The sequence below is a fragment of the Hoplias malabaricus genome, chromosome 5, assembly GCF_029633855.1.
Source record: "Hoplias malabaricus isolate fHopMal1 chromosome 5, fHopMal1.hap1, whole genome shotgun sequence".
NCBI lineage: Eukaryota > Metazoa > Chordata > Actinopteri > Characiformes > Erythrinidae > Hoplias > Hoplias malabaricus.
In genome coordinates this window covers 10,406,919-10,421,807 of record NC_089804.1, presented here as the reverse complement: position 1 = coordinate 10,421,807, position 14,889 = coordinate 10,406,919, and the positions used below count along the sequence as shown (strand labels likewise).

Sequence of the window (14,889 nt, the reverse complement as noted above, 5' to 3'; positions counted from 1 at the left end):
TCCTCTGCCTTAACCTGCCTTGGCCTTTTAATAAAGACATCCGCCCTTTTAGAAACGACCTGTAGGTCTTGCTGGTTGTGGTTTGGTTCAGTTCTTTTTCTAACGTAAGGTTTCCTCTTGGATTCCTGACATAGTATTTCGCCTTCCTGACTTAAAGTTTAGCTTAGTTTCACTTCGCCTTTTCAGTTTTATTTCGGTGTCAGATCTCTGGCTTTTGGACACATAAACGGTGGGTTTTCTCATGTTCACGCAGAAGCAGTCGTCATATGTAAACAGACAGTGAATGTAGGTCAGCAGTGCCCGGGGGGCTGTAGTGGGTCAGCAGGGACTCTGTTATTGTGTTTGTTGTAGAGCGCTGCTCCTCTCGGGAGGTGGGAGCTATTCTAGAAGCGGGGAGCTGGAGAACAGGCAGCTCGCCGCCGTCACAGCGCTGAGTGTAATCTATGGCCAGCGGAGGCTTCGAGCCGCACCTGGGGGGTCCGTTATGGAGTGGAATGGTCACGGAAGAGTACCTGCGCAGTGCTACGCAGAGTCCGGGGATGTGCAGTGAGGAGGAGAGACTACGCTCCTACCGACAGTGGCCGGGGGACGCGGTGGTGCGTCCAGGAGAACTCGCCCGAGCGGGCTTTTTCTTTCTCGGACACGGAGACACCGTCCAGTGCTTTTGCTGCAACGGTGTACTGCGCTGCTGGGTTCAGGGAGACGACCCCTTCGGAGAACACCAACGACACTTCCCAACGTGCCCCTTCGTACTGGGACGAAGTGTGGGGAATATTCCTCGTCCCCCCGGATCCCCGGACTCTGTGGACGGCCAGCTGCTGAGCCAGCTGCAGAGGATTGGGGTCGACGAGCAGGGGTCGGGCGGGCAGGCCGTCTACCCCGAGATGGAGTCTGAGGACAGCCGCCTTACCACTTTCCACAACTGGCCGACGGAGGCTTCAGTACAGCCGGACACTTTGGCTCGGGCGGGCTTCTTTTACACAGGTGTGTTTATTTAGCAGCTCTTTAACTTCTGTCTGTGTTGTACGGTAGGTCTTAACAGGTCTGAACAGGTTGATGGAATATCTGAGGGTAACACGTCTGATAAAGTTTCGTTTTATCCAAATGGATTATCCCTTTCGTTTCAAGCACGAAGCGACGATTCGTGAACGAACCCATCAGCGAACAGACTCTTTTCTATTGCGGAATCGATTCACTAATTCAACTGAATCGATTCGTGTAGCCTTCACTGAATCATCCAGGGGCCGATTAATCGCTCGTTGGAAACGTGTGAGAGGGAGAAAAGTTTGCGTGCACCCCTAAAAAACGGGTTGCAGAAGGTGAATAAAAAACAAATATCGACATTGCATTTTCATTTTGACGAACATAAACAGCCCAGTAAACATTTTGCCGTTGATTCAACGTTGAAATAACGTAATGACTGCCGTCTAATCAACCTATTATTAAGGTTGAAAATGAAAGTTGAAAAGACGTCCCAACACAGACATTGAGAAGACGACTATTAGACGTATTTTGGACGTCCATTGACGTTATTAATTGGTCCCGAAATAAATGACTTGTTTGAAACGCATTTTGGACGTCCACTGACGTTATCAATTGGTCTCCATTTTTAAAATAGATTTTGGACGTCCGTTGACGTTTAAAATATGTCCTTGACGGACAGACTATTTTTAGACCTATTTTGAACGTCCAGGGACGTTCCTTGTTTACTGGGAGGAACCAAACTACCTCTAGCTTTTTAAATCTTTGCTTCAAATAGTAAATCAGTGACTTTTTTGACTGTCTGCATTTTTAACAATTAAAAATATACACATCTTCACAGTAACATATGAAATACAGTCTCATAATTTGAGATGTGCTCTCTGTGGACTGTTACTGTGTGTTCGGTGCATCATGCATTTGGGGTCAGGGATCGCTACTCAGGCTGGGATGCAGTCTCTGAGAAGACAACAAAGCACAAAAATGCCATATATGTAAATGTAGGATCCCAGTAAACAAGAAACGTCCCTGGACGTTCAAAATAGGTCTTAAAGTAGTCTGTCCGTCAAGGACATATTTTAAGCCTCAATGGACGTCCAAAATAGGTCTAATAATCGTCTTTTCAATGTCTGTGTTTGGACGTCTTTTCAACTTTCATTTTCAAACTTAAGAGAACGTTGATTAGACGGCAGTCATTACGTTATTTCAACGTTGAATCAACGGCTAAATATTTACTGGGAGTATCATCAGACCTGCTCACTGAGGCGAAAACTAAAGAATCAAGGAATTGTTCAGTTGAAGGAGCCGATTCTGAATTAAGTGACTCAATCTCTAGTGGAAATGAAACTGAGGCCAGTTTTCTTTTGTGTGTGTTGTAACGTGGTCATGTGTAGAGAATGCACGAGACCTAGCGGGGTCTATCACCACTGAGCGACTGAGGCCCAGTTCCAGCTTGGAAAATCAGCTCTGTGCCTTTCACTGGAACTGAGGGAATGTGGGGAGAACACTGTACACTGTAATGCTGTTTATATTTATTGACCTGCATAGTGAAAGCCACACTACAATATTCCTTATAAGAATACAATAACACTTGCACTTGGACAGAGTTATGGAGCACTTACAAATAAAGTTTCCCATTTCCTGTCGGCTGAATGTAGTGTCCTTGAGTCATACAAACATTCAACAGAGATTTTATACACTGTAATAACCTCAATGAAATTTAAAAATGCTCAAATAATAAAATTAGCTTATTTTCCATGAGTTTCTTGTTGGACTTTCGTACACTATACTCCCAGTAAACATTTAGCCGTTGATTCAACATTGAAATAACGTAATGACTGCCGTCTAATCAACGTTCTCTTAAGGTTGAAAATGAAAGTTGAAAAGACGTCCAAACACAGACATTGAAAAGACGACTATTAGACCTATTTTGGACATTCATTGACGTTATTAATTGGTCCTGAAATAAATTACTTGTATAAAATGCACTTTGGACGTCCACTGACGTTATCGATTGGTCACCACTTGATAACTAACTTATTAAGATGGATTTTGGATGTCCATTGAAGTTTAAAATATGTCATTGACAGACAGACCACTTTTAGACCTATTTTGATTGTCCAGGGACGTTCCTTGTTCACTGGGCTGGGAGTCAGAATGTGTGTAAGATTCTCCTCTTGTCCGGGTTGCTCCATGTCCAGTATTAATGCATATGGATGTTTCTTTTAGGGCACAGTGACAATGTGAAATGTTTCTTTTGTGATGGTGGTTTGAGGAACTGGGAGCCTGGAGACGATCCGTGGCAGGAACATGCTAAATGGTTTCCACGGTAAGATATTTATTCTTGTGTCTCTCACCAAAGAAAAAGCATGTACCAAAGAATGCATAAATGGATGTAGTTTCTCAATAACCCAACAACTCAACATAATTGCTTTATATTTGCCATGTAATGATTAAAAGTATTGCTCTTCTTAATAAGTTGTAATGTTGATAATTGTATAGTTAAAGCGGTGAATACATAATTTTACTTATAACAATGTAAATTTCTAACCAAAGACTGTCTGCAAAAGCTGGGACATGGACATATAACTGTATATGTATAACTCCACTTTATACGAGCATTTTATTTACCATTCATTAAGCAATATTTTATGAGAGGAAGTTTTAAAGTGCAGCTACCATTGGCTTCAGGATTGTAAATAAAAGACATAGAAAATTGCTGTAGCTCTGTGCTTCACACAGCATCACAGCAGTGCTGATATTCAACATAATGGCACACCCTCACATCTGATAATGCTTTAATACAGCTTATGTCATATTTGTTCCGAAATACATGTTCACTGCTAATATACATTTGTTTTCTTTTGGTTTTTGCCACTTTAGATGTGAGTTTTTACTTCAGTCCAGAGGACGGGAATATGTGAACAACATTCAGCAGTCGTACTTCAACATGTCGGAGACGGTAATATGAATAACATTCTCAAACATCGTTTTCATTTAAAATTCTCAGCTGTTTGTTCTGATCTTGGATTGTAAATATAAATGTGTGTGTTTTACAGGGCGAATCTCAGACCTCTACGGCAGCAAACATTACTTCAGGCAATGGTAAGTGAAGGCATGAACATGTGATGTGACATGGCGAACAGTTTGTCTGGAATTGATCGTGATCACAATGTTACTAACATCAGATTATGAGCTTAAATGATGTAAAATGTTGTCATGTTTAGATCCAAGAATTTAAATGTCTATGTTGTCCTTGCCTTCAGCAAACGAGGACGTGTCTGCATACATTAAGAGTAAAGTAATTTCACACACTGCAATCTAAAACATATATTGTTGTAATCATGTTCCTCCCAAGCAATGTAAAAATCGTTTTTACCAGGTTAAGTTTCATGTTGTTGTTCGTGTAGACATTTGGAACTATGCTATGGACAGTGTACACTTATGTAGGGAAATGTACAGCTTCCCTCTTCATCTAAGTCATTACAGAACCGCTTTTTCTGAAATGGCAAATATCTTGGAGCAACAGAAACATAACTATTATAACTCAGTGCCCTGATCAACTGGGAGTCTCCAGACACCTCACAAAATCATCTGATTACAGTTCAGATTTACAGTGATTCTCAGTGCATTTTCATTCATCTTGATTAGGGCTGAACGATGAACAGTTTTTATATCACAGTCGCAATTTCCAGTTCTCAGAGCACACTTTACCGTAGCCTGCGTCATCAACGATGTCATTCCAACAAGTTTTAATTTAGGAGATAAACCAAAGGGCAGCACAGTGGTGCAGCAGGCAGAGTCGCAGTCACACAGCTCCAGGGACCTGGAGGTTGTGGGTTCAAGTCCTGCTCCGGGTGACTGTCTGTGAGGAGTTGGTGTGTTCTCCCTGTGTCTACGTGGGTTTCCTCTGGGTGCTCCGGTTTCCTCCCATGTTCCAAAAACACACGTTGGTAGGTGGATTGGCGACTCAAAAGTGTGTGTGTGTGTGTGTTGCCCTGTGAAGGACTGGCGCCCCCTCCAGGGTGTATTCCCGCCTTGCGCCCAATGATTCCAGGTAGGCTCTGGACCCACCGCGACCCTGAACTGGATAAGGGTTACAGATAATGAATGAATGAAATTAACCAAATAAGACACAGTTTGTAAACTCCCTGCCGATGTGTTGCATCAGAAGCAAAAAAGACACCTATGTGCTCAAAGACATCTCATCCACAAAACAGATGTAATTTATATATTTATATTCCTTTATGCCTACATTGTTTATCATAACATAAGCTGTAAAGGTTTATTCCTTGATAAAATCAACTGGATATGGACTGAAACTGATTATTTAATGTTAGATTTAATAATGTAATGCAGAATAATATTGGAACATGGAATATTCTTTCATTCCTGGTTTTGAACTTTCTCACAACACATACTTAGGATAACAATCATTCAACTCTTCTCTCTTTATTGCAGACAGTCAGAGGTGTCAGGGCAGTTGAAACTACATTATGGGAAAGATTTTTATTTCGGGTCCTGAATATATCACCTGTGTATGCACAAACAAACTTGCCTGCTAATAAGTCCCCAAAGACATGTTTATGTGTTTTATTTATTACAAAACAAGGTGTTATTCTTTTTAATAATGGCAGTATACTGTACAGCAATAGGTGGCTGTGTCAATCTCCAAAATGTTATATTTTAATTTGAAAAACATTATGATTTAGAGTGAAAATGCCAGGCTTATATATAGACCAGATTATGCTGATTTGGGGTATTGTGAGATATCTGAGAACACCCCCCTCATAGCTAGACTTGCCATAATATGAGATATTAAGTGGCTCTGTTATTGATATGTTACTGCTTTCAATGTTTACGTAATGTGTGTTCTGTAAATAATTTTGAATGTATTTACAAGACATTACAACTGCACCCACATGCCCTCACTGTGTGCTCTCCCTGCTAGTAGAGGTGCTGAGTGGACAGAGTGCTGTGGCGACTGCCATGTTGTCCCCTGAGGTGCAGGCCGTCCTGCAGATGGGTTTTCAGCGAGCGCTAGTGGAGAGTTTGGTGCAGTCGCGCTATCTGCTCACTGGCTGCCACTACACGTCTGTGTCTGACCTGGTGACGGATGTCTTGTATGCCGAGGAGGAAGAGAGGAGGCAGGGCAGTGAGTCCAGACCAGGTGCGCAGAGCCATCTGCTTTCTCCCATGTGGGTGTGGATTTGTAGGAGTAGGACTGAGAGATAAAGACAGTCAGACAGTAAGAGAAACATGCAGGTGCAGGTTGGTACGTCCCTCTCTCTCTCGTCTCTAACCTGTGGATGGTTTGTTTTCTCTAGAGCCTGTGGTGAGGCAGGGCGGTACTAGTGCTGGAGGAGTGAGAACTCAGGCCTCAGTCGGGGAGAAAGGTTCAAGTTTAACTCTGTTTCACTGCTTTCTCTGTGTATTTGTCTGTGTACATGTTACTGTTTATAAACAGGGCTGTCACTGTTGCTCAGTTAAACTCTGCCTTCTCAGTTGTCTGGTACAGATGAGCCTATTCGCATGATCAAACTGCATATTTTTTATTACGTTTCGCATCTGATCTCTTTCCCAGAGCCTGACTGACACGTTCATTTATTTGTATTTTTGCCACATGGGGTTTAATGCTATTCATGGAGTTATCTGAAAGGCTTTACCAGGGGCTCCTGACTGGAGCAACCATCTATTTGTTGAGAGAACGTAAGGTCGACCCCTGATAATCATCAACCCTGTGTCAGATGTATCCCAGTGATATAACCTGGTGATTCTAGCTGTGGGTCCTCCTGGCTTCATGTGTTTTGAAGCATGTGCTAGGTTTTACTCTCCCGGCCTGGTACAAGTCATGATTCGCCAGACCACCATCAGCTGCAAAGAATTTGATTTGAAGCATCACCAATATATTTTAGTTATGGAGAAGTCATTCATATGTGTCTCAAATATACATCCTCCTTATTAGAAGCCCTTGACTGTAATCCTTTGTTTCAGCTAATGACATAAATCATCTATAAATGTCATGTAACATTTTATATGACTCTGCTTAATAACGGAGACGGGACTGTTCCTCAGAGCCTGAAAATGCAGAACACAGATCCAAATGGACAGGGAGGAACCCTTTTGAAGAAGTAATTTATAAAATGTGTCATTTGTTTTATGATGTTAAACTGGAACATAGTCATTCACGTTTTATTAGAATTATTTCACAAGAAAAGATGTACAAAATGTATGTAAAAAATGAAAGGAATAAGAGGGTTTCAATTTAACTTTTAATTCATTGGATTGTCTCAGTGCAAAGAATTGGTGGAAAAAACATAGTTCATGAATCACAGAGCATTTAAATCTCACTGTGTTTGTCCTGTGAGCTCTGTGGAATAATAAACCTTGTTTGCAAGCTCTTTTAGAGCGGTGTGGAGAGGTTTAAAAATGCCGTGCCCATTCCGCAACTAAGATTTTATATGATTTGAATAATCACAGTAGTAATGAAAAGATTTGTGCATTTAACATATGTCAGACTGGTTGTTCCAGTATTAAACGTTAGCTCTGAGTTTGATGCCGCGTTAGGCAGGAAATCCATACAGTTGTTGCTTGGCTATCCTCTTTAGCCTGTCAATAGCTAGTGAATGAACTGACTATGGACCCCCAATCATTTAATATCTGATCCCACCTCTCCGTTTGGCTATACCCCGTTAGGCAGCAGTAATACAGATATAACCTTCACAGTTCCACTCCAGTGTATGGTATAGTACAGTAGTGACAGCCCTATTCATAAGATTATTATCTGACATGAAACTGTTGCAGTTTCTATGTCACAGAGGTGGGCTTCAGAGTCAGATCATGTGCGCCGCGCAGACACAGAAATAAACAATCTTTTCTCCTGTCCATAAAAAAACCTCATATCTGTGTAACATCCTCACAGTACTGTGTGTGTGTGTGTGTTTCAGCAGTGCTGCCAAACCTGAGTGCGGAGGAGCAGTTGAGGCAGCTGCAGGAGGAGCGCACATGTAAGGTGTGTATGGACAAACTGGTGTCCATGGTGTTCATCCCCTGCGGTCACCTGGTGGTCTGCACAGACTGTGCAGCCAGCCTGCGTCACTGTCCCATCTGCAGAGCAATCATCCGGGGGAGCGTCCGCGCGTTCATGTCCTGAGACACACGTAAACGGCCTCTTACGCACACACACACGTGGCAGAGCATTCAGAAACACACTTTGGCAGAGCATTCCCAAAGCTGCGCTGTGGGAAGCATTAGCTACAGAATAACCTCTAGTGTCTTCACCACAAAGGAGCCTCTCTTTAACCCTTTAATCTCTAATGACAAAGTTTATACTGTAAATATCAGTTTATATTAATAGTTTGGTCAAGTTCTCTGCTTTGAGAATTGGTCGGCACTTTCCAAACAACGAGGAATTCTCTACATTTATATAATTACTTAATTATCAGTGTATTACAGCTTACTGTGACTTTATATAATCTTCTACAACTCAGAAATCAACACAGGTATAAACTTATTTACAGTTCTCAGTGATAGAGTCATAAGTTTAAGGCGTGACATTGCCCAGGACTGACATACCATTTCATAAAACTGTTTACAGAGGAAAAATAAGCCTGAAGTTTAAAGGTTAAACAGGGCAGCTGCCTAAAAATCACTCACTTTAGCGCAGTGTGGAAGTCAGAAGTCTGAAACCAAAATGTTTATTTATAAAGATGACATTAAGAAGTGCCCTGTGATTATTCTCTGGGGTGAAAAAGAACTGACTTTCATAGTAGATGAAACTAACAGATGCTTCTTTGTACGACAAGACGCTACTTACGTTATTTCACAACACTGCCAGAGACAGAGCTTTCAGAGATGAGGTATATGTTCCCTTTGATATAAAGCAGCTATAAAGATGTGTATTTATTTTTACTTAATTATTTTCCAGAAAATAGCTCACCTTCTTTAGCGCCATGCGTTACGGTTTTGAGTGCATTTATTTAGAACTTTTCTTCATAAAAGGAAATAAAAATACACAAAACTACGAGAAAAATAGTTTGAAAGTGAAACTGGAGGGTCATGATGCTTTAAAAATAACGAAAGTGCTTTTGTACAAATGTATTATTTTCTTAAATTAAAGTTTTGAATGAAGTCACGGTGTGTGTTTGTGTGTCTGTGTGTGCACACACATGGGGCAAAATTTCCAGGTCAGCAACTGCTCAGTAAGTGAATAATCCCAAAAACAAATGCATCAAAAGCTCTGTCAGATGAAATTTACACTTTTTTTTATTAACAAAGGCCTATTTACATTCTGAACAGCAAATATATGTGTTGACAGATAAGATAACATCATCAGCGCGGCAGAAATGGAGAACTATGGAGAATGGGCAGCACATTGGAGAGAGATACAAAAGAAGCCATTGTTAACAAAGAAGTCATCTGTAAAAAGCGACAAAAGGGGAGTGCAACCAGAGAGAGAGAGAGAGAGAGAGAGAGAACATAGGAGAGAAAGAGGAAATATATTCATTTACAACAATCATGCACAGGTGCTCAGCAATAGACAACAGTCACATGTCCACCACAGTTTGCCTAAATACAACGTCCAAAACAGGTTTACTCTAGAATTACAAATGTACACAAGTCTCATCTCAATGTAGTAAAAAAAGAACAAAAAAATAAAGAAAAGACAATCATTCTGGTCCCTGTGTTAACAGATACAGCTCAAATGCCTTGAGAGTTGCACAGAAGCATATTAAACACTAGAGGGCAGTATAGTATCTAACACTGACCTTGTAGCGTACTGACGTACAGTGCTAGTCGTACGCTATTCGTGAATGTAACTGATACGTGAAAGTTATATTTTTCATTATGTATCTGAACTGTCAGGTTTTCAATGTGGATAGAAGCCCCCAGATTTCTCTTACATACAGCACTGTGAAATGACGAGACCACACATCTATTTAATTTCCAATCAAAATTCCCATTAAATAAATGTTTTACATATTCAAACAAATACTGAAGATCCAGTCTGGTCCGAGTAGAAAGTTAAGCTTCATTCTAGGCTTAAACGGTCAACAGCCTGAACCAGTTGTGAACATGGATAACTTATAGCTAATAGCCATTTTGACTGGAAATCAATCAGGGCTGGGTTTCCCCAACGCATCTTAAAACAAAGACAGTTCTTAAGTGGTAGAGTGAGCATCACTGAACACTCTCTCTCCCTGTAAAGATCTTAACATTAGGATGGTGTTGGGAAACTGAGCCCAGCTTCTTAAGCGAGATGTGCTTCGGTTGATTTGGTCCACAGTTCCCTCCTGACAGCTCATTTCTAATCCAGTACAGTAGCTTCGCATCTACAGTGAATAGGACTGACAGCAACTCGAATGTGAACGCGTATTAATTAATGGTCTAAGCACAAACACTAATAAGAAGTGATCAGAGCCCAGAGACAGACGGAGACCCTCCCTCTAATGTCATAGTAAAACACAAGGGTATGCTATTTAAACTTTCATGGAGGGATTGATTAATTAATTAGCACGAATACCAACCCCTTCTGACACACATACACACACACGCACACACACACAAACTGTTTAACACTCTACTCTTTCATCTCAAGGTTCATTAATTAAAAAACACTTGCTTTGAAATATTGATCATTAAAGAAAAAAAGAGAGCGCTCATCCTTAGAGAGCTTTGTTAAAACACTTGTGAAACTCTTTAAGTGAATTGAAATACTGATATAAGACTTTAACATACAAGAAACAATCACAATTTTTTTGGATTTAAAACCTAAAAAAGGACAGGCTCCTACAATTAAGACTTCAGACCACACACTGTCTTTCCATTCGCGGAACATGTAACGATAAAGACAGCTTTCCGAACGGTCGTCCTCTCCTTCTCTTTAAATCTCAGGTCCATAAGGAATGCTCTTTCCATCCCCAAACTTGGCTTTTGTTGTTCTGTTATTGGCTGTGCAGTTTGGGCTGCTTTGTTTGTGGAACATAACCCTCCCTCCTCCCCCACTGCTGAGTCCCCTAACTCCCCCACTGCTTTCCTGCTCAGCCAGTGTATCTGCGCAGATCCTGTACAGATGTAAACTCCCACAACTATAAGTCAACCAAATTTCAAAGAACTCAGAGGCGCTGTCCACAAGGGGAACGGATATATACACCATCTGCACTATATCTGAAATAAACACTTAAAGTTGGATTTTTACTCTGTTTGTGTTTCGCTGCGCATACTTTGTGATTAGAGCATATGACACTGCACAGTGACCCAGACAATATTCGCTGGTAAAATGGGAGCTTATGGGAGATAAACGTGACTGTCTGTTTGATACCGTGTTACAGATGATGATTACAGCTGATAACTTCCATTGTTAATTTCAGCTGCAGTATTGTTAGAGGCTCCAGATAAATAGAGAGGGTCTGATAATATCAAATTTACTTACATACAGAAGAATGGGACTGTGTACAATGTCATGTGTCATATGGCTAAGGTATGGCGATGTAAGAGAAATCAATGATCCACCCTTACATTTCCACCTGGTTTACACTTAATGCAAAGTGGATTCTAATGAGAAGTCTAGGTCTGTTCCCAGTTTCATCACAGACAGTGAATAAAAAGTGGTTGCACTGTCCAACCAATGAGTGTATGTGTTTTATATGTAATACACCCTATATGGCCAAATGAGTGTGAACACTTGCTAACATTTAATCTGAAACCAGTCGTACTTAAACAACTTTACACGACTTTACACTAGATACTGGAACATTTCAGTGTCTGCGTAATGAGTGCACTTTAAAAAAAGCCAGATTCACTCTTTTTAATAGGTTTTTATACCCTACAATATTTGATCTCAGCAGCATACAGTGAGCAGACTGGGCTTCAGCTTGTGCAGCTACAAACGGTCTGATGTCTTAAACTAGAAGAGGTTGATCATTGAAGTATGTTAACCCTTGAACTCTGACTTTAGTGAACTGTAAATGATGAGTTACTAACTAGAGTCTCACAGTGAAGCGTTAGCAATAAGAAATATTAATGTATCCCTAAAGCCCAATTTATACTTCCTATGCCGAAGGCAAAGTGGCGACGCGATCCCTACGCTGTAGCCTGACCCGCACCTCTCCAGGAATGTAACTATGCGTCACGTCGAGGCAAACCGCACAGACTGTGATTGGTCAGTAGTCAGACGGACATTGTTTATGTTGAACCAAAGAATTACAAATATATGAACTCCTCCTCTCTACAGAGACCGCAGACAGCAGCAAATTCATACCATGAAATTTCCTCAGATATGGTACGGGCCTCAGGGATGAATAAAAATACGGATGTCTCCCGAAAAAAATAACTCAACGAGGAGCAGGAAAACGCGGGAAAAACATGCCGGCTTTGTATTTGTTACTTTCCTGGCACCTCATGTAAACTTTGCTCTGTCCCAAACAATGACCTCCTTTCTAAATAGTGCATTTTAAAGATTTATAAAAGTAATTCTACTGAACCACTGCATTGTTTGCAACATAGTGTAGTGGAAGATGTTTGAGATTCAGCCCTAGTGGTGTGGCAGTGTAATGAAGTATAAATTGGCTTTAACTATGGTGCTTTCTAAACATAAGACGTGGCGTACTTTTGCAGTAGTTCTGTGGTTAAGTAACACATTGGTGGTTGGTGTAGCACAGTATATACCCTCTAATACCCTCCACATGGCAGATTAGAATTTGATTTGCATTCTGGGCAGCACACCGCACTACTCAAAAAAAGAATCCCTGGGCAAGACTCCAAACACTACACTCAAATCTATTTCTAATGTGATTAAAACTGTCAAACTGTAAAAGTCAAATTCTAGAACAATAAATGTACAGCTGGAGCGCTTACTTCACTTGTTCCCAACTTTTTCCCAAAGGACCTTTAACTAAATGAAAACTAGGTGACAAAGAAGGTTGGCAGTGGGACCGACAGCAGGGCAGCTGGATGCAACTGGATGCAGCTGTGGAATGTAGGGAAGCAGGTAGGGATGTGAGATGAATGAGGAAGGAATCTGGAAGGATTCAGCAGAGAATTACTGTTGTTTTCTCTTTGAAGCACACAACTTCACTTACGTAGACCTAGAACAAACACACACACAAACACAAAGCCATTAAGATAGTTACTCAAAAGCAAGGTTATATAGACACAAAGTAGCAAAAAATCTGTGCAGACACACACATGCACACACACACACACCTGCCAAGTGATTTATTAAAATCCCCTCAACACCCCTGTGGCTGGTGTGTGTCAAGGGAGAAGACAAGCACCTCATCTCATTTGCAACTAGCCTGATTAAACTGTCAGAGAAAATGTCCTTGGGGTGAGTATATACATATACGGCTGCTTCACGAACAAGTGATTGAAATTAAAAAGCTAGTTCTGCACATGCTTATTACACATCCTGCATAATTTAAGGTTAACTCAAAAATAAAGCACTGAGAGTGGGTACTGATGATCTCTCCAGAAAGAGATGCATGAGACCTTAGAATGGAAGTCTTTGGAGTCGAGACACAAAGGGTATTTTGGATTTTGTTTTTTCAATGTAGTCAAAAGTCAGTAAACACCCACAAATTCATGTCTTTTCCAAAACGGAAGGGTATTAAGAGGTAGTTTATCTCACTCTGCAGCAGTTACAACTTCAACACTTCAGAGAAGACTTTATTCTAGATGCTGGAACATTGCTGTGAGGATTTGACTGAATTTGGAAAATAAACTCCAGCAGTACTGCTGTGTCTGATCCACTCGTACCGCCTCATCAGTGTCACTGCAGCACTGAGAATGATCGACCACCCAATCATACCCGCTCTGTCCTGCAGTCCTGTGAGGGTCCTATCCATTAAAGGAGAGGGTGGATAAGGGACAAAAAGTATGCAGAGCAATGAATGGACTGCACTTTATTACGGAACTATATATATATATATATATGTTGCTGTAAAATTAGGGTGTTCATAATCCCGCCAGCTCAGTGCAGCTCAGAAACAGAACCAGTAGCGGGGCTATTCTTAATCAAATTAGTGCTGTGGAACATTTTAATTCTCTGGTCGGCAGAGTGTCACCGTGTCTGAGCTGCAGGGAGAGGGCTTTCAGTGGAGGTCGAAATTAGTCACAGCATGCGAGCAAATGAGTGAAGAGGAGCTGGTGTGGAGCACTCTCATTTTCAGCAGAGCCAGGGATGACTTTTGCAATGTCTGAAACTGCTCTATTCACTGTATTCTACACTATTTTGGGGCTCCATTTTGTAGAGTGTCAGAAAAATAGTGGACACTTTTCAGTGCACTCATTCCCACAATGCACCACGTGTGGATAGCAGATACATATAATGTACATATATAGTTCCCTATAACAGAGCTCGGTATAGTGAGTTACATAGGGAAAAGTGCATAGGGAGCCATTTTAGACGCAGGGTCTGTTAACACTAGTGTGCTGGAGTTTTGATTTATGGAAACCTTTTGCAAACTTAGGTGTTAAAGCAATGTTTTTGCATTATATTCAATAATTCTTAGAATGTACAGTCTTCAAACCTGTAAAGTATGTACTCCATATAAAACCGTAACCAAAGTAAATTCATAGACGTGGTTTAGCATTTAGAAAAAAATAATCTTTGACTGCCAGTGTTTTTTTTTTAATCTGAACATGGCAGAGAAGATAAATTAACCAGGTCATATTTGTCCCCCAAATTTTAGTTTTTCAAATTAACCACTATTTCATCATTCCCAACACTGCATAACGTACCCAGAAGACACAAACAGAATCACTGGTCATTTCAGAAAGTTAATTAAATGACTCTGTTTGTGGTGTGTAGTTACATCATGACCCCTGGTTCCAATTATCAACACTGTAAAAAAATGTTTCTCTACAAAGCATCATTTCACAGATTTCATGAGGTCAATGGTATCTCAAAGA

The 14,889-nt window shown here is 40.8% G+C and overlaps 2 protein-coding genes across 10 annotated transcripts in view; one reads left to right on the top strand and one right to left on the bottom strand.

Annotated features, from left to right (window-relative positions):
- The first annotated feature begins 233 nt into the window (after window positions 1-233).
- On the top strand, window positions 234-9,363 carry birc7 (baculoviral IAP repeat containing 7). 7 transcript variants are annotated; one of them, XM_066670942.1, is made up of 8 exons: window positions 234-984; window positions 3,208-3,307; window positions 3,862-3,940; window positions 4,038-4,083; window positions 5,930-6,148; window positions 6,306-6,374; window positions 7,926-7,990; window positions 9,296-9,363. In XM_066670942.1, exons 1-8 carry the CDS (start codon window positions 444-446, stop codon window positions 9,302-9,304), a joined length of 1,128 nt encoding a protein of 375 aa, XP_066527039.1. In that variant the 5' UTR covers window positions 234-443; the 3' UTR covers window positions 9,305-9,363. The 7 variants fall into 7 exon arrangements, with proteins under 7 accessions (XP_066527039.1, XP_066527038.1, XP_066527036.1 ...); XM_066670941.1 differs by lacking the exon at window positions 9,296-9,363 and having other exon boundaries at window positions 5,933-6,148; window positions 7,929-9,055; XM_066670939.1 differs by lacking the exon at window positions 9,296-9,363 and having other exon boundaries at window positions 5,933-6,148; window positions 7,926-9,055.
- A 120-nt stretch (window positions 9,364-9,483) lies between these two features.
- nkain4 (sodium/potassium transporting ATPase interacting 4) overlaps window positions 9,484-14,889 on the bottom strand; it is a 72,246-nt gene continuing 66,840 nt past the window's right edge. For all 3 annotated transcript variants that reach the window (XM_066670946.1, XM_066670947.1, XM_066670948.1), the window contains one exon: window positions 9,484-13,064. In XM_066670946.1, coding sequence (XP_066527043.1) covers window positions 13,055-13,064 — 10 coding nt within the window. In that variant the 3' untranslated portion in view covers window positions 9,484-13,054. The remainder of the gene's footprint in view (window positions 13,065-14,889) is intronic.